This window comes from Dermacentor andersoni, chromosome 9 (genome assembly GCF_023375885.2).
Source record: "Dermacentor andersoni chromosome 9, qqDerAnde1_hic_scaffold, whole genome shotgun sequence".
NCBI lineage: Eukaryota > Metazoa > Arthropoda > Arachnida > Ixodida > Ixodidae > Dermacentor > Dermacentor andersoni.
The window spans coordinates 47,703,110-47,729,591 of record NC_092822.1 but is presented as its reverse complement, the minus strand read 5'-3'; the positions used below and the strand labels follow the sequence as shown (position 1 = coordinate 47,729,591).

Below are 26,482 nucleotides of genomic sequence, written 5' to 3'. Positions count from 1 at the left end.
TACTATCTTGTTCCTTCTTATTTAATGGGTAGCTGCTGATGCAGTTATGGTATGAACTTTGCAGTTTTTCCTGTAGCACAAAAAGCACAAGGACGTAGAAGAGAAAAAAGACATAAACAGGCGCTGTCTGTCTGTTTCCTCTTCTACGTCCTTGTGCTTTTTGCACTACAGAAAAAACTGCAAAATGTTACACCAATAAGCCCAAGTATCTACACTTATGGTATGAAACCTCAATTCCACAAGTGTGTAACAATTAACTTATTACATCATATTTTAATGTGACCAGCTTGAAATGCTTGCTAAGTGTAGTGCAGCTTTGGACATGAAGCAGGGGGCTGAATACATCATGGAAAAGTTTATGCACTGCACATCTGTGTGCAAAAGCACCATGAACATGCCACCAAAGCAAAATCTTTTGAGCACTCAATGGGATAAGAGCAAAGCAATGGTGCCGTATCTGCAGAGAATCAGCTTACTACTTGCTGAAAGTGGAGCAGAATGAAGAGTGGAAGGCCTGATCTGTCCAGTACGACTAGTTTTCAGTGACAGGATGATTGCAATCTCCAACCACTGCACTGCATTTGCAAGTGGTTTGTGATACCACACGACAACTACCTGTGATTTTACGCGGTGTATCCAGCCCATTGCTTCCCATACAAAGCTAGGTTGAACTTTACGAGCATTTTGAACTGGTCACATTAAAAGGTAATGTAAACATACTGCGTTTTACACTTAGCAGGTAGTTCTGGCAAAGGTATGCAAATAGTGAGCAGACATATAAGTCTCACTCCCTGTGCTTTACAGTGCATTTGTATTTGGCCTGAGGAAGGACAGGGGTGTATGAATGTGTCCTCCTAGTCCATTTCCGTCGATTGGCTGGAGCTGTACCACTGAGAAGGAAAGTGGCTAGGGCTGGCGGCGTGCCTGTCTCCTTCTCACTGGTATAGCACCAGCCAATCAGTGGCATCCGAAATGGACAATCTACAAGGTGGACTCTGACGGAGTATCTGACTTCTGTGGGATAACTGCTTCACATATTACAAAACAACTTGTGGTCGTAAGCTCACATCAAGTGACATATTGTTTGTGCACTGTTGTCCTTTCAGCATGCGACATACTATGTTTTCATTATGAGCACAAGTGGTGCGCTGTGACTATTCTCGCACAAATGTGTCACTCCACTCGTTCAGTTGTAAGTAAGTTCATATACAGCCAACAACAAATTTTTTGGATGCCAGATATTTTGTACATTCTCGATAATCTGGATGCCTTCGCAGCACCGCCACATACCCCACAGAGCTGATGTATAAGAACATCTGAAATTTTGGATGCTGAAACCCTTCGTCATTCAGTTTGTCGGACTTTCTGGCGTGACTGAAGCCATTAGCGCTGCCATTTTGATTATGCCACAACCTTGAACCAGCCCTCTTGCATGCTGATTCGCTCGCAACTGTAGCCACCACTACGGCAATGCTAGGCTTAGCTGCTTGCTTCGACATTCACTACCAAGCTTCGGGCTGTTCAGGGTCGTGTTTTTTATCAAAAGAAATCCCCGCTGTCAGCAATGGTGCCAACTCCACCTTTCTAATCCTCACCGATGGCTTCAAAGCGTGGAGAGCACAGCAAAGGTCAAGCGTTGCATAATGCCAATTCCCAAAAGTCAGCTGTACAGTGTTATGCAGAGAAGCAAATTCAATTTATTGTGATGAAGAAAATGCGGTGTACAGTCACCGACCGATAAATCGGACACAGATAATCAGAACATGCTTGCTAATTTGGACAGTTTTGCGGCACTGCCAATGGCCCCAGAGACTTAATGTGTAAAGACGACCAATATTTCGGACAGCTGCCAGCTCTACATTCGATTATTCAGATTCCATCCGTGGCTGTAATGTACGCCAAGTCTGTCGCCACTATCTCCTCTGGCAACCTCGACGAGACATCAAGTGTAGCCTCAGAGATTACATGCTAGATGGTAATCCCTGAGGCCTTGCCTTGGTCGCAGCACTGCGCCTCAGAGATTTAACTGCAAATGCCAATCTTGCAGACTTTGCCTTAATTATGAGGCCGCATAAACATTGCAATCATCACATCCATCCCGGCACCACTGCGCATGGCCTACTCTGGTTTGTTGAATTAGCCTTCCAGGCAGTGTTTTGTCATTCTGTGCTCGTTTGCTTGTTTAGTATGCATTCCAGACCACACTCTGCCAGTTCCAAAGTCTTTTTCGTGACGTTATCAACAGTTCCAGTCAAATGGCACCAATGATGCCCTCGCAGTCCGACTCCAAATGAGTCGAGTCACAGTCCGAATGAGCCCAGCTCCGCAAGTGAAGAGCTTGAACTGCCGCCTAAAACAACGAGCTCAAATGTGGACATTTTGAATTACCTGCTAGGCTGTGGTGTGCCGATTCCTGCCACCATTACATCTGAAGACTTTGCGGGCATCGACAGCGCGGTGTCATCATCCAAACTGAACGATGACGAAACCATTGAGCAAGTTTTCCCACTGTCAAACTGCGACTCTAACTCGGATGATGAAGATGTGTCATGTGCTCTAGAGCCTCTACATGCAGATCTGACTCGAGCCTTTGCAGTCCTTGCATCAGCATACAGAGGCAACAAAAAACAGGCAGAAATACAGGTGGACTTGGCTGCATGTAAGCAGAAGTGTGTGCAGCAATGAATCGACCACTTCTGCCTTGCACAAGGGCCTTAAACGTAAATAATATTTTCTGGACACATTCATTTTTTTTGGACATTCAATACTTCTAACTTATTTAGGTTCCCAATGGAGTTTGAATCATTGGTCGTCGACTGTATTGCAGCGAAGCATACAAATAGTGGAAAGAGGGCAAATGTCACGGGACACAGTATGCGTTCCTTAATTATACAACCGTGTACGTGCCATCTCCTGTTGCAGTACGAACACCTATACGCCCAGTAAGTGTACTTGCAGGCTTTCAGAGCTATTTTAGACATACCTGTGGCGATATGAGCTCTTGGGGGCAGTAAAAGGCATGCATTCATGTTTTCTGACCCTTTTGTGGGCCCTAGTGAGTCTGAAAAATCGGATGCTTACTGTACTTGCAACACCACATTTTGCTATATAAAAGTACAAGACTTAATTTTACACACTTAAATCAAATTAAATTATGTGTACCTATACTTTCTTTCATATGTTGCGCACATTTTCGGTCGCCAATAACAGCAGTGGGAGAAGCCTTTCTACCCTTCGTAGCGTTGCCTGCTGTGCATTAAACAGAGCACAGTTAGTTAATGTCGTGCTTTCGATGGTGAGCTCTCCTGCTGAGCTGAACGGCCATGCCCACACAACTGTACGATAGCAAAACAATGACAATACTTAGCTGCCAAATAGCTACATTAACTTCAACTTTATTGTGAAACAGGTTCCTTAGCTTTTTACAGCCTTTGCGGCGTATTTACTTTCACGCGGCATTTCTGGTGTGATGCTTGATTTTTGCCGTGTTATCGAAGACAAGGCTCTGTCAAGTAGGTGTTGGTATGGTGTTTCTTCGGGGGCCATAAGGAAGGACTGCACAGCCTTGCAGTACCTTGGGAGCATCTTAGAACTGAGCTCTCTGTATGTGAGCCAGGCAAAGTCATCTGCCTTCGTTAGCTTCTTCAAGTCGCTGACAGACAAAGCACCTTTCTTGAGCTGTGCCTTGAAGAAGAATACCTAGTGTGGGGAAAATTACACAAATACAACTGACCAAAAGCCATCTCTAAAACGTTAAATGCCAAATTGCAAAACAACTACCTCAGTTACAAAAATTAAAGCTGACTCACATTAACTTAAAACTGTTGGAAGCACAGATTTTTGTTTGAATTATGCAAAGTAGAATAATAGGTAAAAGCAGATAAAATGGTAGGTTATTAGGCTGATTTGTGGGTTAGTGGGACAAACACACAAAACAATGCTCTAAAGTGAGTGACTGGTTAAGTTCAAGTTGAAGCTGTTTGCACACTCGCAAGATGATGATGTGACTTTGTATCAGTCATATACAGTTGAAACTCGATTTAATGAAAACTGGTGACCACGCTCGTATTATTTTGTTAAATCACGAAGTTCGTAAAATCGAGAAAGGAATTTTTCGGTCCTTCAAAATCTGAAATTGTAACGTAGCGACAAGTAAAAGCTACTGTGGCATTGTATATGCCGCTAATCCAGGCATGTTTATGTTTGTCGCATAAGCCATGATATTACGAAAGCAACCACCGCTGCCCCTACCGAGGTGGCGTTGAGGCGGCTGTTTCGTGCATGGGCGCAGCGTACAGCCTCATCGAAATAAAGCTAAGAATGTGACCATGGTGTCTAGATGTTTAAACACAATAGCTTTAGAGCACATACTTGAAGAAGAACCCTTCGCGTCAAAATCAGAAAAAATTACCGCTTTCTTTACTAATTCATTTCAGGATAAACTTCGTTAAATTGAGTTTGGCCAAGTCTGTTTCATTATTTTGGGTTGATGATAACATTGAACCCTATGGGTACCTGCCAGGGAATGGAAATTTCATTGTTAGATGAGGAACTTCGTAAAGTTGGGTTTCGTCAGATCGAGTTTTAACTGTAGTACAATTACGGAACACAGTCATATTACGGTACTTAGCGAAGTAGTAATAGCGAATAATATAAATTATGCTTTTTTTTAACTTGATTTCTCATCATTTTATTTGATAACTGAGGTTTTTTAGCGCACGAAAAGGAACAAGAGACAGAGGCAAGACGCGGACTTTTCGTGCGCTAAAAAGCCTCAGTTATGGGATACCAACACGCCCTAACCTACGCTCTTTCATTTTATTTGGTTCTGAAATTTGTCAATAGTTCGTAGACACTAAATTATGAGATAGGAAGAATAGCACTCTATTTGCATGACAACTCAACTTGTTTGCAGGGTCAATTCTTTTGTATATGCTAGCAATACATGCAAGTCATGAGAAGTTAGGTCATCTACAGGGCTTGAAGCACTGCATGGAAGCTTCACGTTATAACATAATTTCCACAAAGAATGTGGGATCTTATCAAGTTCGCCCAAAGTCAAGAGGCCGTTGTGCCTATGGCATTATGTACAGTGCTAAGAGGCTTGCCTACAGAATTTTGAACACCCACACAGGGTAACAATACCAAGGCCTGCAAAAATACTGATTATCTAGTTCACTTGTGAGGTGGAACACTTGTTCAAGGTTGTTCAAGGCATATCTTCAAGGTTTATTTCCCCTTGAACACGTCTGAATACATCCAGCTATAATATGTGGTGCTAGTCTTGCTAGCTGCACATTTAAGTGGCACGTGATATTTAGTGCAAAATCAGCAAAAGAACTGCCCGGCGGATACGCTAACGAATTCCAGCACAGCACCAATCAGCTACACTTGCACCAAACAGAAGTTGATTTTCAAGCTTGGTCCATGAGTACTGACCACACAAAGAGTTCCAGGTTTTGAAAGAGCTAGTGCACTTCATTTTATTGTCCTAGACTTGGACCTTATTCAGTCATATAAGCTTTCTTATCAATACTGAACTTACTCACACCTTGACAAGACCTTCCTCCATCAGCCACACACTTAGATGTTCATAAAAAGTTAGTTTCTCATAATTCTCGACAACTTGAATACGCCTCAAATAAGATCACAGCTGAACCATTAGTGTGAGGGAAAAGCAATCAAGATTTACTTCTGTGCTTTCACATGCTTCTATCTAGGCATATTGAAAGCAGGGTGACTGCATTCCACTTGCCTTGGCCCCCTGGATGCCATTCTTTTGGAATTCAGGTGGATACTTGTAACTGTAGTAACCTGCAGGTGCGTTGCCAAGAAAGAAAGTCTCCAAAGCTGGCCCGCAGACTTCAGTCAGTGCACGTTCAGCAGTCTGCGCAAAGAAGAAACAGTTTACGCTTTCGTCAACTTTCAAAGTGTGCAGCGCGTTTAAATTTCAAGAGGTTACAGTGACCACTTTTCTTTGAGATGCTTCTGCCACTGGCGAAAGGATGGTTATATAGTGGTCAGAGAGTGTAGCATAGTAGTTGAGCAAACGATGCACTTGCATTTTCAAAGTACAAGTTTGAGCAATATGAAAGGAAACAATCAAATTGCCTTCAAGAGTTGTAGTGGCTAACACACTGGGCGTGAACAAAACTGTTCATCATCTCTATCCTCGGTTTCCTATTTACATCCACAGCAGCACAAGGGTTTCTTCCAGCGATATCCAATTGCACCTACTATATTGTGGAATCTGCCCCCATTTTATACCAGCAAATTTCCTAGTTTCAGTGGACCACCTAGTTCTCTGCCGCCTTCAACTGTGCTTCTTCCCTTCCCTTGGCACCTATTTCGTAACTAATGCATCATTGATTATTTGCCCTATGCATTACATAGCCTGTCCAGCTCCATTTATTGAATATCGGCGATCCCCGTTTGCTGTCTAACCCACACTACTGTTTTCCCGTCTCTGGACGTTATACATATTATTTTATGTTCCATTGCACATTACGAGGACCTTGACTTCTTCAGCTTCTTTCTTAACCTCCAAGTTTCTGCCTCATACATTGGACAAAAGTGTCCAATGAGTAGTAAGATCACCGACATCTTAGTGTGAGCTAGCTGGTTCATCTTTAGAACTAAGCTCAAACAGTGTAACTAAAAGAAGGATGCAGAGAGAAACAAATGCCTGCTTCTTTTTCTGTGTATCATTGTTTCAATCATTCTGTTCAAGCTTAGTTAAATGAAACTAAACGTGCAATAGGAAAGATACTTTTTCCATGTTAAAAGCAATCGTTCCAACAAAAGCAATCATTGCTCAAAAATTAATTTGGCATTCACACTCATGTTGCTTATGACCGTACTTCTGATCCCTCTGAAATATAGAGCGACAACTGATAATGTGTGACGCTAAAACTGGGGTGGCACTAAGTGACCATGGTTTGCTTTATTCACCTGGTAATTTAATCACAGAAGCCGAATGGTTGGCATATTCAGTTGTTTTCAACAAAACCAAAGCATGAGAGCGCAAACTGTTCAGCATTTTCATGCGCATTTAGCAATTAACATGATGGTATGCTACATTTAAAGAAAGAGTGTAAGAAACAAGTTTACACAAAGGATTGTCACTCCAAATTATCAGCTTGACTGGTTTGTCTGCCTTTCGTAAATGCATAAGCATTCAGCATGTTGGACCATGCTCACAAATGCCAAGGTGCTTATGCTACCCAACTGTTCCTGAAGAAGAGAATCGAAATTTCCACAACACTTTCTTTGTTTCTGTCAATAACATCAGCGCATGGAGGGCTCTCACAGGCACCTAAAGCAAATAAATTTCCGGGACAAGGTGATCCAAAATGATGAAATGATAATAAAACAAGGTTTCAGTAAGAAGCATACAGGCTGTTTAAATATGATTGCAGGTCCCCATCCATTGGTGGTTTTTAGAATGCCAAGTTCATCACTATGCAGACGTCAGGTGCGAACCCTCATGCACATCAGACTTCTACGTAATGAATAACATGTAATTAGTTACCAGTAATCAAACTCTTTGGTGGAGCTGTAATTGATTTATTACCTCTTTTACTTGGTAATACTCACTGTAATTCAATTACTCTTTTCAGTGTGCAATTACATGTAACCAGCTACTTTACTGACGAGATGCTGTAACACTTTGAGCACAGCTGTAACAGCTTTGGGCACTTCAATTTGGCAGGAACTGAAGTATACCTGCAGTCATGCGACACTGAAACCTTGTGGATGGGCATGTTCGTAGAGGCACACCTGGTGCTCTGTACCGTTTTTACCCTACTCTAGCATGCCCTTAAATCTAATGCACACCCAATTTTTGTGAGTTTAAAGTAAGAAAATAAAAATGCATCTGAACGTAACATGTCTCCGATTTATTAAATGAAAAATATGGCATGCCCGCAATCTTCACAATCAGATAAAAAATGAGATCTTCAGAATTTACTTTCACAGAAAGATTTTTTCTTTACTGAGTATCCATAATGAAAGTGGTGCATCGTAGCCATTTGCACTTCATTGGCCACGGATACCAAGCACGCAGGGTCAGCATTCTTGAGTGATCACTTTTAGAGATGCTATGATCACTTTCACAAGTCTATGTGTTGAACTCATTGAAGGATGCAGCCAACAGCGTTTCAAGCACTGCACACTGATAGTGATCTTGCCACAGCGTCAAAAACACTGGCGGCCGTATAGCTGACACGTCTGGTGCCAAGTCACGCGACATTTCTCGAAAGTGGCAGTACCTCCGAAAGTTACTAATCGAGAATACCGCTCCAGGTCACAGCCGTGCACAAAATGAACCTACAGCAACTGTCACGAAAACGTGCTCCGTCGCCATCTTGGGATTGCGATGGCGCGGCGACCTACGGCCCTGGCGGTCCTGTTGCGAACGCTGCAAACATGGTTTTGGTTTTCTATTCAATTGTAATGCAGAGGCAATTTTTGGGACCATTTCTCGGAAGAAAGGTGCACGCTAGATTCGGGTAAATATGGCATTTGTTTCCTCATCTTAAAGCCACGGTGCACTGCCTATGTTGCCGGTGTAGAGAGCCTCCATGCACACAGCTATGTGTGTGCATGTGTGAAGGCTACCTATGTCAGCATTACATTGTAGTACATCTCACGATAGTTTAACGTTTCTGTGCAACACAAGCGCCGCCATGTCAAAGCTCCTGTTTAGTGAGCCGAGACTTCGCTTTTTCATTTGTCGTTGTATAGTTCCCAGCCTCTGATTTCCTCGTCCGGTGTGTGTACATTGCAACACAGCTCTCCCCTCCAGTGTGCACGATGAGCAAGTTTGAGCATTGCTGCTGATGTCCTCACAAGAAAAATTAGGGATGATGGCTGTTGAAAATTTTCAAATGCAACTGCTGGAGTGCACAAATGACGTGTGAAGGTCTGCAGAGGATGCACTCAAAGAGCCAAGCCAGCCTGTTCTATTTACTGTATTTGTGCAATAGTCATAAAGGTTGGGACAAATGTAATGTAAAAGTAATTTATTACTTTTTAATAATTGCTCAATTACTCTCATGGGGCAGTAATTGGTCACTATAGCCAATTATACATTTTTGAATGAAGCAACTGTAATTGTAATCAGTTACTTTATTCAATAACGTGTACAGGCCCGATGCAGACCATGCAAGAAGGACAGATGAAACAATCGTCTTGTTCATGCATCTGTTAGCGCCTGATCTCCCTGTAGTAATTATTCAACAAGTTCAGCAAGGACTTCTTATAAAAACCAAGCTTATTACCTGTCGCATTGTTTCACCATTGGTATGGAGTGTCTGTGGCAGGATCCAGCGATGGCCCTTGCCCAATTGCTGGTTCACGACGAGCAGAAGCGCCTGGTCGAGGCAGCGCAGTGTGGTCCGCGTGTCCCCCTTCGAATCAGCCTCTGAAAAGGAAACTTGCTCCGGTCAGTGAGCAATCAACCAACCATTGCCACAACCAAAGGCGCATGCAAACGGGAAGCAAGGGCACGGGTCAATAACCTGCTCTCCCCTACCAAGTCCCTCGCTCTTATGCCTCCTGTCTTCTGCGGAAACAGCAGACGCCTGGCAACTTTGCAGTTAGTGAGTATGCAGCTAAAGTTAGACAGCAAAGATGCCGAGAAATTAGGCAGATGGGGAGGGATGGTGCTGTGCTACTTTGAAGCTTAGAGTTCAGCCCCCCCCTCCCCCGCCCATCACTCATGTGCGCTACTGTGCACAACCATGGTCACAACTACGCAGTGCCCCTTATGGTACCTATCGTGCCGAAAACTTCCAAGGTTGTTCAGTGGAGTGCCGTCACTGGGAAACGTGTGGTTACCTCAGGAGCCACATAAAAGCTAAAGTTTCCAGTGACCCTACCTGCACCAGTCATGGTTCGAATTAATTTTGCAGCTACTGGGATGAAAAGCAACTCCAAGGAACTACTCCGTTTCAAGCATTCCAGCAGCAGAAATGACATACCACGATCTGACCCAAGTTGCCAGGGCTTAACGATTGCATTTCTCGCGCAATTTAAAGCAATACACTCATTTTCGTCAGCATAATGCAGCAGGTAACGTTTGGTACAAGCCCTCAAAAATTTAATGAGTCCCATATCTGCGGATGTTGTGCAATGAAAGTCAATCCTACATCAATGCACTGGATATGGCCGTTAACCATTGAGTGAATTGAATTCAGTCAGTAGTCAGACACAAATCAGTGCATTCACAGGGCTTTTGAGAAATTATATGCCTAAAACCAAGGATGGTTCGTGGCAAGTTTACAGTGCAACCTTACCTGTCAACCGTGAGGCAGGCTTGAACTCTTTGGCCTTCTTGGTCCACTCATCTTCAATGTCCTGTGCTGTTTGGACTTTGATGGCAACCCCTTCCTCTGGGTCTTGCCTTTTCTTTTTGTCCCTGAATGAATGAAAAAGATGAAGACAGGAAAAGTCAGGCACTGATGGAACAAAAAGTCAAAGATTTGTCCTGCAGAGAACAGCAAACCCAATGCCTTTCATATTGCCACTGTGCTTAAGATTTTTTTGAATTCCCTTTGCCATAAATGCATGGTGTCATCGCATTCCAGTTCCAGCAATAAGGACATTCCAAGTTTTGCAGGCACGTGCAAATCGCATAGTGTACTAAAGAATGCAAGCAGGGGATAATGATTTGGGTAAACAAAAATGCTTGGGTGCACTATTTCTTAAAGCTTCCTAATACATGCAAAGTGTGGAATGCTTTTATCATGCTTTTATTAGACTACTATTAGACAAAATGGAATGCGACTTGTTGTATTTGAGGAAAAAAGTTAAATTTTAGTGACTCTATGAAGCAGAATTTTGATTTTGGGTGTGCAATTTTGTATAAAAATGTGTAAAATTTTGGTAAGGAAAAAAGAGAATTTCAGCATGACGCTTACAAATTTGTAACCCTGCACCAAAATTATCACAGTTGTATAAACTGCACCCGTTAGAGCACCTAAAGTGGACAAAGTTGATGTAATAATTTACAGCTTACATGAACTCGTTACAACATTTACATTTACTACTCACAAACTAGTACTATATTTTATAGTGGCGTACAATGCACCAATTTCATCCACTGTGGATGTCTCGATAAGAGAAGTTTGCAAAGTCATGATATTATTTATTACTGGGCTATGGAGTTCTTGGTACTTAAGCTTTTTCTTCCAATTTTATTATTTCTAGCAACTTTTACAAAAGAAGTGACCTAAATAAAAAAAAATCAGCTTTTTACAGTTTCTATAGCCAGGGACAGCCTAAGAATAAGAAGCTTATATGCATGCTGTCCAAATCAAAAACAATTTGCAAGGTGCAGTACGTTTTGTGGGTGGAGCTTGTATTGAATACCTGGGCTGCCACCGACTATAGATGTTCTTTTTCTCTTAAAACACAGCAAACCCTATCAAAATCGGTACAGTGGTTGCCAAGCGAAACAACTTGTTTGTTCTCATGTATTTAGATGGGAGCCCCCAAGCAAAAGTCTCCTCTAAAGTGTCCCTTAAAGCACACAACAAATGATGAAAAATGAAACAGCAATGTATGACATCTCCTGGCAGTTAAAGCACATTTGAATCAATCTGCACGTTACTACACAGTTGCATGCAGTAGGCAGAAATAGTTACACACTCAAGGAGCTGCAGCTCATGGTCGCTGAGCAGGCTTCCCTCCACTTCAATGGCGCGCAGAACTTCAAGGTACTTTTTCTCGAGAGCATTCAGCTCCGGCATGATGACAGGCTTACGCTCGAGAGCAACCGCACCAACCAAGTCCCAACCAGACGAGGATCCTTTTGCTGATGAACAGGACCGAGCAAGTACTGCAAACAAATTGTTCACTACTAGTTAGGTTCTTGAAACAAATTAACAACACTAAGCCCTATTTGAGCATTTAGACGAAAGCAGTAGCACTCACATCTAGTCATCACTGTTAAGAAGCTTACACTTCATTTGTAGTGTGAAGGTAAATGGTAGGTATGACCTTCATGATACTTAACTCCTAACAAGTCTTAAGCGCTTTTTTGCTTCTCCTGCAGATGATGCTGGAGATTGCTGTATTGTTGGCGCATGTTGATAAATGATTGCATGTTGATAAATGGAAATTCCTGTTTTCGTGTGGCTTAAAACTGCTAGCTTAAAGGGAGATTAAAGAGGAAAATTATTTCAGTTACATTAGTAAATTTCAGTGTGAAGTATAAGGCTTCAGTGAGAAATTAATCAAATTAAATTTTAATCTTCATTGTGTCTTCTAATAATGCACCTGTAACAGTGAAATTAACAACAACAGAACAATACCTTATCAGTCTAAACCGACTTAGCATTTCTCTTCAGTGTTCCTTTAATGCGTTTTTTCAACACCTTTGGTATTTAATCCTTAATGCCAGCGTTAGTTAGAAATAAGTCACTGGGAATGTGTCTAGAATGTTCAGTTAAGTCTGACAACAGCTGTAATGCTCATTTTTATTAATAGCTGTTCGCGTGAATTCACTCTCTTCTTAGAGCTTGCCTAATGTTAAGGTCAAGGCCTTGCATAATTTGGGTAAGGATAGTGAACATGGCTGAATGAGTGTAACAATGAAGGGTAGCAAATAAGTCTAGCTGTTGATTTTGACCAGCTGTTTTGAATTGCTTCTGTCTCTGTGCAAGAATGACCTAGAGTGTGTCCTTCAACTGTGTATATAGAGCTGTTGTGAGCTGTGACTATTTTATTATATTTAGGGCCATGGTGAGCATATTTATGCTAATCACAGATAAAAGGTTGTTTGCTAAAACACAATGAACAAAAGCTGTGCAAGTGCAGGGCCAACTTACTGTCACAAGCAACCTAAAAAAAAAAATTTGTTGGAAGTTAGCGCCCAACAGTGCATGGTGTCAAGGAGGTTACAAGATTAATTCTGCATGGCAAATGCATCACTAAAGTGAAGATGCACGTTTTCCAGCTTACACGGGATATCAAGAAGTCGTAACATGTAGCGCCAAATAGAATACCTTTTCTTCCCTGCAGTTGCAGGTACAGAGCAAAGCAGACAGGATGGAGAGAAGTAGATACGCACAGTCCTGACTCTCAACAAAGTTTATTCGAAAAAGGATGCGCAGCGGCTATATATATATACATACACACATAATCACATAAGATTATATATGCACTTCGATGGGGGTGAAATGCGAAGACACCTGTGTACTAGATTTAGGTGCACGTTAAAGAACCCCAGGTGGTCGAAATTTCCAGAGTCCTCCACTACAACGTGCCTCATAATCAGAAAGTGGTTTTGGCACATAAGACCCCACAATTTCTTTTTATAAGATTATATATATGTTTTCAATAAAATGTATTTGAAAAATGGCACACAGCATATACAATCTGGGATGATTATGTGTGTATATATATATGCTGCGCACCACATTTTCAAATAAACATTGTTGAGAGTCAGCGCTGTGCGTGTCTGCTTCTGTCTACTTCGCTCCCTACCCAGAGCCATTCATCGCCAAGAAGCCAAAGTTTCAACACTTCCCTGCAAGTTCTGATTCACAATTCGCACAAGGTATAAATGTTGCTGGACATTTGTGTATTGGAGCTTATTTGTAGGTTGCATGTGAACATGGTGACAAGTTTTACTGATGACTATGGCACCCACGTGAAACGACAGGTGACATTATAGCTACCAGCTAGAACTTTTAAAGCAAAGCTTTCTTTTTTTAACTCTTTTCACCGCTTTGCGGGTGCTGGCTGATGACGACTTGCAGAGCATACAACTAGGGCAACTGGGTACATGCCCCTTCTTGGTTATTCCTCTAGAACGGGCATGTGCTACCGTGACAAGTGCAGAGAAGTCTTCAATGTACTAATGCGATCAGCACTCATTGCGGACTTCAAGCACTTTTAGGGGACTATCTTTCTGCCTCGGTCTCTGACCGCTTTGCCGTGAACTTGGGTCACTGGGTAGTTTATGGTCTAATGGGTACAAGCATTGGGCTGCTGTGCTCATGGAACAGAGTTCTACTTGAGTCACTAGGTAAATGAAACTGGGTACATGCCGTGGTTTACTGACAAAAAAAGAAGTCCTCTAAATTTTCTTGGTGCTGGGCAGAATCGAGCAGGCGACATATATATATATATATATATACACACACACACATACACACACACACACACACTCACACACAATAATGTCTGTATATTGACACAGGTGCCACCAGCGGATTTCGGGGCGGCATCGCTAGATGGCGCAGCGTATTCAGGGGGAAGCGCGAGAAGGGAACCCGGCGGCACGCATGCCTCATAAATGACGCATTTCGGCGGTGTCAATACAGTGTGTCGTTACATTGTGTCACTGCTAATCGCCTTAACGTCGACATTCGTCATGACACTGGCTTCTGTCAGAATTATTTATATATGTGCCGTACTTATGTGTGCCCATACATATCTCATCAACCGTCTTCCCTTGACGAGGATCACGCATCGCCTTCGTGACACGGAGAGCGGACAGTTAGTTGGCGACGAGGTTGTGCTCGACTCACCTGCTAGTGCTGCTACCTCGCCAACTCAAACAAGCATCGCCTCATTTAGATGCCAGCACTGCGTCGGATCTGCACGACTCGTTTCTGTTAACCTCGAAGATATCATTGGAAAAGGAAAGCAGTCGCGCTGGCTCCAACTGGTGCGATCGTTTGTTTTTTGTTGTTGTTGTTTTTTTTTTAAGGCAGAAAAGTACGTGTGCCCCTGCGTCAGCTCTTCAATGCGGCTGCAGCGCCTGCCACTTCTTTTTAATAACCTTCTTGCATGGCGTAATTATAGATGTGCACGCTCTGAGGTAAATCAAAGGAACTGACCCGGACAGAAAGGACAGTTTACATATCGGTCCATGGACATCTGCAAAAATATGATGACTGCAAAGCGGCATAAAACATTTGTCTTGCTGCGTCTACGCATCATAAGAGGAGACTTTCGTTTTGTAGTTATACATCAGTGATCGCTTGAGGACGGACTTAATGATAACAGCATAGAAGAAACAAGCCATCGGATAGCCTCGCTAGACGGATGGCACGCGAGTGCGCTCCTTCGCTACTTACCTAATTCGTTTCTGTACGCAGTCCTCAGAAGGCAAAGCGTGTTCCTACATAATTTGCCCGGCGCTCTGGCAACGAGCATCACGCTAGGCAGCGCCATGTTTACTGCGAAACAGCTTTGGCTGCGAATTGTGCTGGCTATAATATGCACTATAATAACTAAATTTTAAAAATGCAGACAAGTTTTTCCATCAATAAATAATTTATAATCACTAAAACTTTAAATGACTTTGTATTACAGGAATGAAGTGTGCGATACTGTTTTGGCAAAACGGATGACAATTAGTTGCAGCTTGCGCGCTGGGTGGCGTAATGGTGTCTAGTTTCGTTTCTTTGGGAGGAATTTTCCTTATTTTCGTTTGAGATGGTTTTGGGCGTCGCCAAGGCTGGCGTCGCTTTCTGGTAGGAACAGTAGGAGTGTGAAGCGAGGCTGTGAGCGAGTGTGGCGGCGATGCATCGGCCTCTCTGCGACGCTGTTTCGACCTCGACGGACTGCTCGAGATCGCAGTGATCTCCGGCGAAATGAATTCTTCACGTCAATTAGGAGCGCCGATCTACGCCGCTGCGGTAGTGTTTCACACAGCGGGAGCTTACTGGAGCTTGCCTGACTATCGTGGTTGACTCATCGATTGGTGCGCGGATGCGATGAATCCCACGACGATCGCTCTGTCTGTTCTCGTCCTAGCCGGTACGTTACACCCTCGTTGAAAGCTTCCAGCTATTACACCTTTCAGAGTCGATACACCTTTCAGAGTCGTCGCAATCGTGGTCATTCTGTTTTCTGGTTCATAGCGGCTTGCTTGGCGGACTCGGAGCGGCGACGGGATCGGGCGGACTGCTCTTCCAGCGGGTGCGCCGAAAAGGTTCGTATTTGCTGATTGATCGTGTTGATTCGGCAACGTTTTGAATTGCTTTTGATCGCTTGTGTCTGTAAGTACGTATGACATGCCTGTATAACGATGTCACTGGAAGCGAATTATAGTCGCGTCTTTGGGAATGTGAAATCTTCCGTTACTCAATCTACGTGTGACCATGAAAAACGTCGCTTTGTTGCCAAAACGAAAAACGAAGAGTGCTTTTAGAAGCGCAAGCCACGACGTGGGTGTATCACACGCCGGGGCAATTGCTGCACCTCGTATCGCGCGTAGCGCAGTATGATGCTCGTTGCTTAGCGGCAACCGGCGTACCTCCTACTGTCCGGAAGATATCAACAGATAATGCAGTTATTACGAGCGCCCTTGATCGTGCCGTCTGAACCCCTGTGTAGACGTTGCGCTCGCAAGAGCGTCTGCTAAACAGCAAGGGTATCAAAGTATACCGAGCAACTAGCAAAAGTAGTTTGCATGAATCACCGACACTTGTGACGTCCATAAAATTGACCGATAGCTGGGATCATAGATAGTAGTATATGTGACGTGTACGTGGGTGTATATTCACAAAGCCAGCAGCTGCGTTCTTTTTTCTTTTTCCCCCCACCTCCGACATTTGTCGTCTGCTTCGTGCACGCACTTGAGCGCGCCGTTTCGCACAGAGTAATACCGTATAGACTCGTGCAAGGGCCGCACTTTTTCTTTTTTCACAATTTTGGCGAGGTGCGGCCCTTAGACGGGACCGAACCTTTTGGTCAGAATGGTGCTTGAACAGCCGGCGACTACTGCACACCCCGGATGTACCATTGCGTCAGAGGTGGTCAACCCGCAGTTCACGCGATATAGTAGCGGCATGCGAAGTACGCAGCGCGCGAAAATTCGCCGATGCGTGCGCGCGTCAGTTCAAAATTTTGTGCTGCCAAGTTTGGGGTGCGGCCCTTACACGAGTCTATACGATATCTTCGTGTTCGGCAGCAGTAAATCGATCGGGAGCAGGCTAGGATGACCAAAATGCGTTGCATGTATTGTTCTAATGAATTGATCATTTGTTTCAGAAAAGTGAGCTGTCGGCTGGCGAGCAGGGTATGTATATATCTCTCTCTGAATTACAGCTATTTATTATTGCCGGTGAAATGCTGTTGTTTGAATCTCTACGCTGATGTTAGCATGGCTCTCGGACCGGCGGCAAGATCAGGCGGACTGCTCCTCCAGCGGGTGCGCCGAAAAGGTTCGTATTTGTCGATTGATTGAGTTGATTTGGCACTGTTTTGAACTGATTTTGATTGCTTGTATCTGTAAGTACGTATGACATGCCCATATAACGGTGTGTGTAGAAGCAAGTCAGTCGTGTCCTTGAGAATGTCAAAGCTTCAGTTACTCGATCTATGTGTGTCATGAAAAATGTTGCTTTGTTGCCAAAATGAAAAAGAAGAGTGCTTTTAGAAGCATGAGCCAGGACGTATAGACGTATCACACACTGCGTGTTGCATTTCGTATCGCGCGTAGTGCACTACATGCCCATTTAGCGGCAACCGGCACACCTCCTACTGTCGCTGAGATAACAACCAAAAAGCAGTCTTATTACGAGCGTCCTTGATCGTGCCATCTGATAACGTGTAACACCCCTGTGTAAGCATTGCACTCATAAGAGCATCTGCTAAACAACAAACGTATCAGCGGAAACCGAGCAACTAACAAATATAGCTTGAATGAATCATCGACACATTCAACAATAAAATTGATGGATTGGTGGCATAAAATTTCACCCCTAGACAGCAGCATGTGACATGTACATGGAGCACACCCCTGACATGAGCAGCTGCAGGATTATTTTATTTTTTTCACCTTCAACGTTTGTCATATTCATGCACACACTTCAGCACGCTGTTTTGCACAGAGTAGTACCCTCGTGTTTGGCAGCAGTAGATCGATAGGGAGCAGACTAGGATGGTCAAAATGCGTTACATGTAAAGTTCTAATGAATTGATCATTTGTTTTTCAGAGAGATGAGCTGTCGGCTGGCGAGAAGGGTATGTATATATATCTCTCTGAACTGCAGCTATTTATTACTGCCTATGAAATGCTATTTTTTTTAATGTCTACGCTTATGTTAGCATGGCTCTCAGAGCGGCGACTGGACCAGGCGGACTGCTCTTCCAACGGGTGCGCCGAAGAGGTTCGTATTTGTTGACTGATCATGTTGATTCGGCGCCGTTCTGAATTGCTTTTGATCGCCTTGTATCTGTAAGTACGTACGGCATGCCCGTATAGCGGTGTGTGTAGAAGCGATCGAGTCAGTCATGTCTGTGGGAATGCGAAATCTGTTACTCTATCTACGTGTGGCCATGAAACACGCCGCTTTGCCAAAACGAAAAAAGAAGAGTGCTTTTAGAAGTGCAAGCCAATATGGGTGCATCACATGCCGGGGGTTGCCGCACTTCGTATCACGCGTAGTGCAGTGCGTGCTCATTGTTTAGCAGCAACCGGTGCACCTCCTACTGTCGCAAAGATACCAACCGATAATGCAGTCTTATTACCAGCGCCCTTGATGGTGCCATCTGATAACATGCAACACCCCTGTGTAAACATGGCGTTCATAACAGCGTCTGCTAAGCAGCAAGGGTATCAATGTATACGAAGCAACAAAAATAGTTACATGTGACATTCATAAAATTTACAGATAGCTGGGATTGAATGCTTGAAGTTTAGCTCCTAAACAGCAGCATGCGATGTGTACATGGGGCACATTCCTAAAGCCCGTAGCTGCAGGTATATTTGTTTCACCTTCAATGTTTGCCATCAACTTCATGCACAGGTTTGAGTGTGCCATTTTGGACAGAGTAGTATCTTCATGTTTGGCAGCAGTAGATCAATCAATCGAGAGCAGGCTAGGATGTTCAGTATGCGTTGCATGTAACATTCTAATGAATTGATCATTTGTTTCAGAAACGTGAGCTGGCAGATGGCGAGCAGGGTATGTATATGTATATATATCTCTCTCTGAACTACAGCTGTTTATTGCTACCCGTGAAATGCTGTCGTTTTAATGTCTACGCTGATGTTAGCATGGTTACCCAATGATGAAGAAATTGCGGCCACTGACCAAGTCAAGGTGAAAAAACACACAGAGACGTTTCGGGACCCGTACGGGTTCCTTGGTCACACTAAAAGCGGGCAAGAGCCGCGAGTCGTTTTTATGGCAGAATGTGACGTAGGGAACGGGTGTAGTTAGCGGGAAGATTGCCATCAGTCCTGTTGATAGTGTTGTCAGTAGTTTGAATAAATAAAGATTCTAACAAAAGTCGCGTCATCGAATTCTTTTCCTTAGCTATTATAGCAGCGTTTTCCCAATCGATGCGGTGACTGCGATTATCGGCGTGTTCGGCAAGGGCGTTCGAGACTTTTTTCTTGTTGGACACGTCCCTTTGGTGCTCTTTTAGTCTTCTCGTGAATTTGCCGGTTTCACCGATGTAGCTGCAGCTGCAGTCTGCGCATGGTACCTTGTATATGACACCGGGATAATTCTTGCTTTCAAGCCGATCCTTTACGTTAACAAGCTGATTTCTCAGCTTGTTGGATGGCATGTGGGCTATTCTGAGATCGTATGTTGAGAATACGCGGCTAAGAGCTTCGCTGACGCCAGGAACATATGGGACGCCAGCGCGTTTCAAGACTGATGGCAATCAGACTGATTGCCATCAGTCAAGCCAAGTCATTGCCATTTCAAGACTGATGGCAATCTTCCCGCTAACTACACCCGTTCCCTACGTCACATTCTGCCATAAAAACGACTCGCGGCTCTTGCCCGCTTTTAGTGTGACCAAGGAACCCGTACGGGTCCCGAAACGTCTCTGTGTGTTTTTTCACCTTGACTTGGTCAGTGGCCGCAATTTCTTCATCATCATGTTACCTGACCAGACGAACTTTCGTCGAACTCTTGACTACATGGTTACCCAATATCACACCATCAATTACAAGATAGCTTGGAAGCGACATATCCAACATTGGTGACAGCAGCGTGGCTGTGTCTCTTCTAGTTGAGAACACTTGGACTGAATATGCTGCTGGCCTGACTGGCCTGAGTAAGGTCACATTGAAGCTCTCTGCGAAGGTCATAGCTATCAGTAATATTGCAGCAAATAATATTTCATGGCAGAGTTGAAGACTATGAAGATTTCCAGGGAAGACTGGCCACCGATAAACAAATTAACTGGGACTGAGCAAACACCATCAAAATACAAGATTGTGCAGGAAATTCTAAGGTGGCATCCCCACCAGTCCTTTGTTACTCATCTTGATTCCAGTTTATCAAACCTCATCTCATAGCCAGAGTGGCCTTTTTGGTACTGTAGAAGGGTAATTTACTAATGCAGTTCAGCTCATCTTATTTCACTCGTTAGTGCCCCTTTAAACAAGCACTGACCTATATATTTTTAGTTCTAGTAACTGCCACATGCTTCTTGCACGCTCAGCAAGTGTGAAGGTGAAGAAACATATTTTACTTCCATATCAAAGTCGTCTTGAAATGCCGGGCCCATTGCTGTCATCGAAATTATCATGACACAGAGCAATGCGAAGTTCTTTTTTTCGCCTTTTCTCCCACTGCTCTGACGCACAGCCAAGGGTGCTAGAGGTAAATCATCGTAAAACAATGCTCACATATTCAACAAAAAGGTGTGCCTCAGGACAAACACGAAAAAAAGGAGTGCTATTCTTTCCCTCCATCCCACCTCTTGGTGTTGTGCCTAGAATTTTGGAAACTTTTGATCTTTATAAAGTTGGAAAGTATAAAACGTCATGTCAGTATTTCTTTCAACGCGGCAGTTTATTTTTTTAAATGTATTCTTATGCCCAACAGGACTGAATGTGGCAGACAAGGTGCAGAGCACTACACACCGTGTTCCTACAGCGCCTGGGCAAACCCACTCACCGGGGCACGACAGCCACCAGCAGGATAGCAGCAGCCCGCTTCTCAAGGTCAACTTCTGGCTGACCCTGTTCATATCGGCGCTGGTGGCCGCGCTACTTTCGTGACCTATTGTCACTTGTAATATATGTGTACAGATGTCAGTAGTATGTACAAGTAGTATTGAGCTGTTCAAATAAATGACGTCCTACTTAATCACCATGGTCTCCATTGATGTTGCTCCAATGCTGTCGACTCGTGGCCATCCTTGTGCTACCGCTGTGGCAATACTAGCAAAATATTGCCTCAGTGCGAAGTCAATTAGGTTGCATAATTCACTTGAATGCAAGTATGTTCCCATTCTGTTATAAAGCCCCCATCCCATTTCCCTGCTCCTTCCCTCCAAAGAAATAAAACTTCTCCACAAATGAAACATCGAGGTACTTGAACTAGCGGGCTGTTAATACTAATCTTTTATATTTACAGCAACATTGGGCAGCTTATTTCCGAGTTCATTATCATGCTTTACTTCTTTTAGAGCTAAGCACAATCCTAAAGTCTTGCCACGATGGGCACAAAGAACAGGTGCACATATCTTGAAGAATGCGGCAAATTCTCTTTCTCACATGTGCCTGCAATTTGCTCCATCTTGCATGTACCCTCTACCCCTGTATATAACTGCTCGCCCCTCCGCCCCCATTTCTTAGAGTGAAGCTGTTTGCCTCTGGCCACCATATGCATCCCCGCATGTGTTCCCAGGTGGGTGGCCTGGCCGGCTTACATCTGTATAGGCGACAGGAATGTGTGCACCAATCCCAGAGATAGTGAAATACCGGACATCCGTTCCCAGGGGGGTGCCTTAGCTGGCTTACATCCGTATGGGCAACAGGAATGTGTGCTCCAATCCCAGAGATAGTGAACTACCGGACATCCGTTCCCAGGGGGGTACCCAGGCCGGCTTACGTCTGTAGAGGTAACAGGAATGTGTGCGCCGATCTCGGAGATAGTGAAGTACTGGACATGCATTTCCAGCTAGGGTGGGTACCCTGATCGGCTTGCGTCCATATCACGGTGCGTCAACAGGAAAGCATGGGCTGATCCCGGAGATAGTTAAATACCGGGTGGATCCGTAGCAGAGGTGAAACAGGCTTCAAGCACTACAGCAACTTCCAAAAATAAGTTGTGCTTACACCATGTCCCGTTCGGTGACGCAACGTCGCTTTCACCTTTCAGCACAATAAACTTGGAACCACATAAATTAGGCATTGTAAGAGAAACGCTTTATATGTATATAAATTAGAAAGTTCGCTTAGTGTAGCCAGTTGGCCTTCATGCTCTTTATTTCTTTTAAATCCTGTTTGATGAATAATGAGAGAGGGAAAGAGTGTGGCGACGGCGCCTGTGCACGTTGCCTAGGCTTCTGTGGTTGTAACGTCATACGCATCGGAGCTGCTGGCACGGCTGCAGCATCGGTTGGGGCAGATGCATGGGAGGTGTGGCGACAGCAGCAGGTGTCGGCATAGTGTGGTGCCGTAGGAAAAAAATTTATGATTTCATAATCTATGCAGCCCATTTGTGCAACCTAAAACAACTTCACTAGTAATCTGTCCCCATATGAATGTTGCGGCCCCACAAATTTTTTCTGCCTCAAACAATGCCTTGCTTCCCTTATTCTGTTGTATTTAGAGTAAAAGTTGGTCAGTTGCTTGCATCACATGTCCTTTCTAAGTCCACTTTTTTGTTTTCAGTTAGACCGCCCACCACTTCAAAGTAATACATAGAGACCTTCAGCAGCAGGCTCCACTAACCGTTGCACATAAATTTCATGCGCTTGCCTAGATTTCTCCTTTACTGAATCTCTCGGAGACATCCGACTAATACCATTGTCCTCTCATCCACTACTATTGAGCACCACTGACAGTGCTTTCTTTTACCACGTTTCACTTCAGGCCCAACACAACTTACACCTTCCTGCTAGTTTATCTGTACGTATAGCATGACACACGTGAATGCTTCCAAGGCACATTCTGCTGAGGCGCTATTCCAAGTCAGTGCTTGCTTCTCCTTTGCACAACACAATATGTGCTCCAAGGCGCGGGCACGCAGGCTCTGTAAAGACCTGGTTGAGAGCCTGATCAATTACCTTACATGTTTGAAAAGGCTGTGTAAACGCCATAGTTTACCTACCAAGTCCTGTAGAATACTAGCACCACCACCGCGGAGGCGGCTTTCGTAAAGTGCATCTGCAAACACATGAATGAGAACGTACGCACACAATGTCTCGTCTAGGCTTTGTAATTTAAACATATATCTACGCGTTTATATACAGGGGCGCCACATGGTGTTCCCTTCAAAACACGGCACCGGATGAGGGGGAAGAAGAAATGGAGGTCCTAAATTTCCTTTATGCCCTGTCGAAACTTTTCGGCGATGTAATCCCTCATGTCGGTGTGTTCGACGTCCGGCGCTTCCCCTTCCTCCGCGATGCGATAGGTCATCAAGTAGGAGTTGGTGTAGACGGCCTGCAACTTGGGCTCGGCGTCGTCGATACCCTTAGCCTTAAGGTCTCGCTCGACGACTATGCGCATCAACGGCGGCATCTTGAGGTAGCGGGGCAGGACCTTGGGCACGGGGTCCGCGACCGGAAGCGACAGGAGTCGGCCTTCTTCGCTCTTGGGCACCAACTTGTAGTCGGGCACCTGAGGCGACTCGAGCTGAACGACCCCGATTCTGCGACCGCGGTACACGGTTTCGGCCCACACGTCGCCGTACTGGTTGGCGTCGTCCATGTACGGCACGACCTTCTTGATCACGTAGTACGACGGCTCCGGGTAGCGCTCGAACCCGGTGCGCGTGATGACGCGTCCGACGCCGAAGTCCTTGAGGTTGCCCAGTAGCCAGAGCAAGTGCTTGCCGACGTACGGGGACGGATAGCCAATGTACTTGATGCGAGGCATGGTGAAACGCAGCGGCCTTTTCACCAGATCGCGACTGCGAGAGGTAGCGTACTGACTTACACGCTGTGCTGGAGACGAGAGCTTGGAAAGAATAACACTGACCGCTCTCGACGATGATAACGAGGATCAGGCGCAAATCAAGCACGCTCACCACATGGAAGGCGCCATGTTTCTCGGATAAAGTCGAATCTCGGATCGACTGCTGATGACAAATCTTCCTCTGCCCCTCTCACCTCTTATGTTCGTTCTCAAAGTCTGCGTAAGTATGCTACAAAAGCTAAGCATAAAATATGAGACGTTACTTTTGTTAAAATACAAAGCTTTATAAATAAATATTTTAACTGAAACTTAGTTTCGGTTTCGGTGACACGCGCTTGCTCACCCATTAGGGAGTTTTAGAATAGGGGCCCCAATATTTTGGGGCCCCAAAGAGCTTTGCGGGTGTTAGCATTGGGGCACGCAGGAGTGAAGAGTTTTAGAATAGGGCTTTGCGTTTGCAGATAGCGTCTTGCGCTGACAGCGCCACTACGGCGTCTAAAAAAAACGATTAAAAATAATTAAATAAAATATACCATCTTATGATATGAATAGTGATTTTGACTTGCGTGTATTCGCGTTTAATTACAATTTAGAGGTTATTCTTCAAGCAGCAAACAATTAGTTGTGCTTAGTTTGTAGCAACAAAACCACCTTTACGTGCCTTCACCAGCCAAGCTTAGCCGTGTTAGGCCTACGAGCCATAAAATCCACACTCGAATTCGGAATCAGCGGCGTCTAATGAATCAATCTTGATAACACACGCTAGTTGAGAGAAAGCGATAACTGCAGTCACTTCTCCTAGCTTGCGAACTTCACGCATTACCGCGAATCGAACCCAGTTTGGTGCTAGGTTAGAGCCGTCGCTTCGATGGGTGCCGCCATGTTTGTTGACGCAAAGCTTTTGGGAACGCTATTTGAGCTCCCGCTAAATCGGTGAAATAGCGTTCCCAACGCAAAACCCAAACGCAGTTTGCGTCTCGCGCATGCGCAGTGGCTTCGACGCTATTTCTTTGGGGCCCCAAAACGTTTGGGGCCCCTATTCTAAAACTCTCTACTATCACGCGCACGTAATGCTTTTTCAAGTACGGCGTTCGACTAGGAAGGAAGGGCTACAAGCTCACATTTGTCTTCTGAACCATAAACTACAAACACACTTGCTGTAAATAACCTATAGCTTTTATGAATATCCCACGGAGACCCCTTTTGTTGCCTATTTCTGCTGAACGTAATGCTATGCTAGAGCCATAAAAATTGTGAATGCTGCTTTAAAGAAAAATTCTTTTCGAATCACTGGTTTTCGGCACAGCTCTGAGGTAGGTATTGGATGCCTCTGGAGGTCTTTCGTTTCTTACAAAGTGGCCGCACTTTCCATGTCCTGCAGATGTCCCTTGCATGTCCATGATGGACATCATGAGGACATGCTGCGTACATTTCGTGTATGTATGGCAGGGCCGATTGTACTGCTTGCTATAATTTATGTCTATAGCTATTACGTTCGCAGACCATGTTGTGTGACAGATTCAACGGCTCATGCAGATGCCCATGCATCAAGAACAGATACATGGTGTTTACATGTTACGCATGCATGCACATGTGCAGAAGTAGTACACTCCCAATTCTTTTAGGCCTTCGGATCTAATGTACACATGACGTACACGAGCTGCAGTTTCGGTCTGTAATTCGAACATGTGAGAAAACATAATTCTGTTACAAGGAAGCTCAAAGAAAAAGCCTCAATTGAGTGCAAATATTCACGTAGATATCGAAAAAGGCCCCGTGGGGTAACCTTATGTGGTAGAATATCCGAAAAAGGTATATGTGCAATGTCCTAGGGACATCTGTGGTCGAATATACAAAACTAGACGTCAGGCGGGCGTCCTATTTGTCCTCAAAATGGTGCACGGATATAAAGGCGTGATTCTGATGTCCTACAGACGAAGTGTTTTCATATACGTGACTTCGACCAAATTCACTACATTTAACAGATTCTAGTACATGCCCAAAAGGGGCTTTTGACTTGATGAAAGCTGCTTGCATGGTTGTAGCATCCAAGAACCCACTGTCTAATATGCTTGACAGATTTGCCAATTGCAGTTCTCAGGACCAGAAATTAAGTAGCCTGCAGTATAACCAGTGCTACTTGTACTGTTTCGATTGCAACTCCTCTTGCTGCAATTAGGCCGCCATATTTTTTATTTAAAAAGATCACTGAAACAAAAGTCCGTGCCACAATTTCTTATGTCATCAACCACACTGAACTAAACTGTACGGCAACAATGCAAATTACGCCTTGCGGATATAAGGAAGCCGACACCCGGCATGCCCAAATTTCGCACCTGCATCCAATTTCGGGACATCAAAGCATCCAAAAGAAAACTATAGTGAATGTTTCCATAGCATGTTTAAGAGCGAATTGCATTCTTTGCCTTTTTCCTCACATTTGACGTTCACTGTTGTTTCTTTGCCAACTATTTCTGTCTATATATGTATATATGCGGACAACTTGGGCCACTGGGTATTTGTCAGAGTAGACAACTTCGGCACTAGTCGTGTGCCCATCCTTGGCCAATTAATTATGCAGAATGGCTGTGCCACCGTGATGCAAGGGGTGTGACACCTTAA

General features: G+C 44.3%; 3 protein-coding genes across 3 annotated transcripts; 1 reads left to right on the top strand and 2 right to left on the bottom strand.

Annotated features, from left to right (window-relative positions):
- Window positions 1-3,363: 3,363 nt before the first annotated feature.
- mRpL46 (mitochondrial ribosomal protein L46) lies at window positions 3,364-15,211 on the bottom strand. Its single transcript, XM_050175844.3, has 6 exons — window positions 15,093-15,211; window positions 11,653-11,842; window positions 10,299-10,420; window positions 9,282-9,424; window positions 5,756-5,887; window positions 3,364-3,699 (listed from the first exon to the last, which is right to left on the bottom strand). The coding sequence occupies exons 1-6, from the start codon at window positions 15,187-15,189 to the stop codon at window positions 3,415-3,417; spliced, it is 969 nt and encodes a 322-aa protein (XP_050031801.1). The 5' UTR covers window positions 15,190-15,211; the 3' UTR covers window positions 3,364-3,414.
- A 206-nt stretch (window positions 15,212-15,417) lies between these two features.
- Window positions 15,418-21,083, top strand: LOC126528004 (uncharacterized). The gene is made up of 8 exons (XM_055069068.2): window positions 15,418-15,777; window positions 15,882-15,952; window positions 17,014-17,041; window positions 17,125-17,186; window positions 17,961-17,988; window positions 18,073-18,134; window positions 18,905-18,932; window positions 20,817-21,083. The coding sequence occupies exons 1-8, from the start codon at window positions 15,735-15,737 to the stop codon at window positions 20,990-20,992; spliced, it is 498 nt and encodes a 165-aa protein (XP_054925043.1). The 5' UTR covers window positions 15,418-15,734; the 3' UTR covers window positions 20,993-21,083.
- Window positions 21,084-23,143: 2,060 nt separating this feature from the next.
- mRpS34 (mitochondrial ribosomal protein S34) lies at window positions 23,144-24,036 on the bottom strand. Its single transcript, XM_050175843.3, has one exon. It carries the CDS (start codon window positions 23,819-23,821, stop codon window positions 23,258-23,260), a length of 564 nt encoding a protein of 187 aa, XP_050031800.1. The 5' UTR covers window positions 23,822-24,036; the 3' UTR covers window positions 23,144-23,257.
- Between the last annotated feature and the right edge of the window lie 2,446 nt (window positions 24,037-26,482).

Bases quoted from the DNA above. Each gene is read 5' to 3' on its own strand.
- mRpL46 (XM_050175844.3), bottom strand. From the start codon at position 15,189: ATGGCGCTGCCTAGCGTGATGCTCGTTGCCAGAGCGCCGGGCAAATTA. The intron at 11,843-15,092 runs GTAAGTAGCGAA...ATTTGTTTGCAG, and splicing joins TGCGTACAGAAACGAATTAG to TACTTGCTCGGTCCTGTTCA. The intron at 5,888-9,281 runs GTAATAAGCTTG...TTCTTTGCGCAG, and splicing joins ATGGTGAAACAATGCGACAG to ACTGCTGAACGTGCACTGAC.
- LOC126528004 (XM_055069068.2), top strand. From the start codon at position 15,735: ATGAATCCCACGACGATCGCTCTGTCTGTTCTCGTCCTAGCCG. The intron at 15,778-15,881 runs GTACGTTACACC...TCTGGTTCATAG, and splicing joins GTCTGTTCTCGTCCTAGCCG to CGGCTTGCTTGGCGGACTCG. The intron at 17,187-17,960 runs GTTCGTATTTGT...TTTGTTTTTCAG, and splicing joins CCAGCGGGTGCGCCGAAAAG to AGAGATGAGCTGTCGGCTGG.
- mRpS34 (XM_050175843.3), bottom strand. From the start codon at position 23,821: ATGCCTCGCATCAAGTACATTGGCTATCCGTCCCCGTACGTCGGCAAG.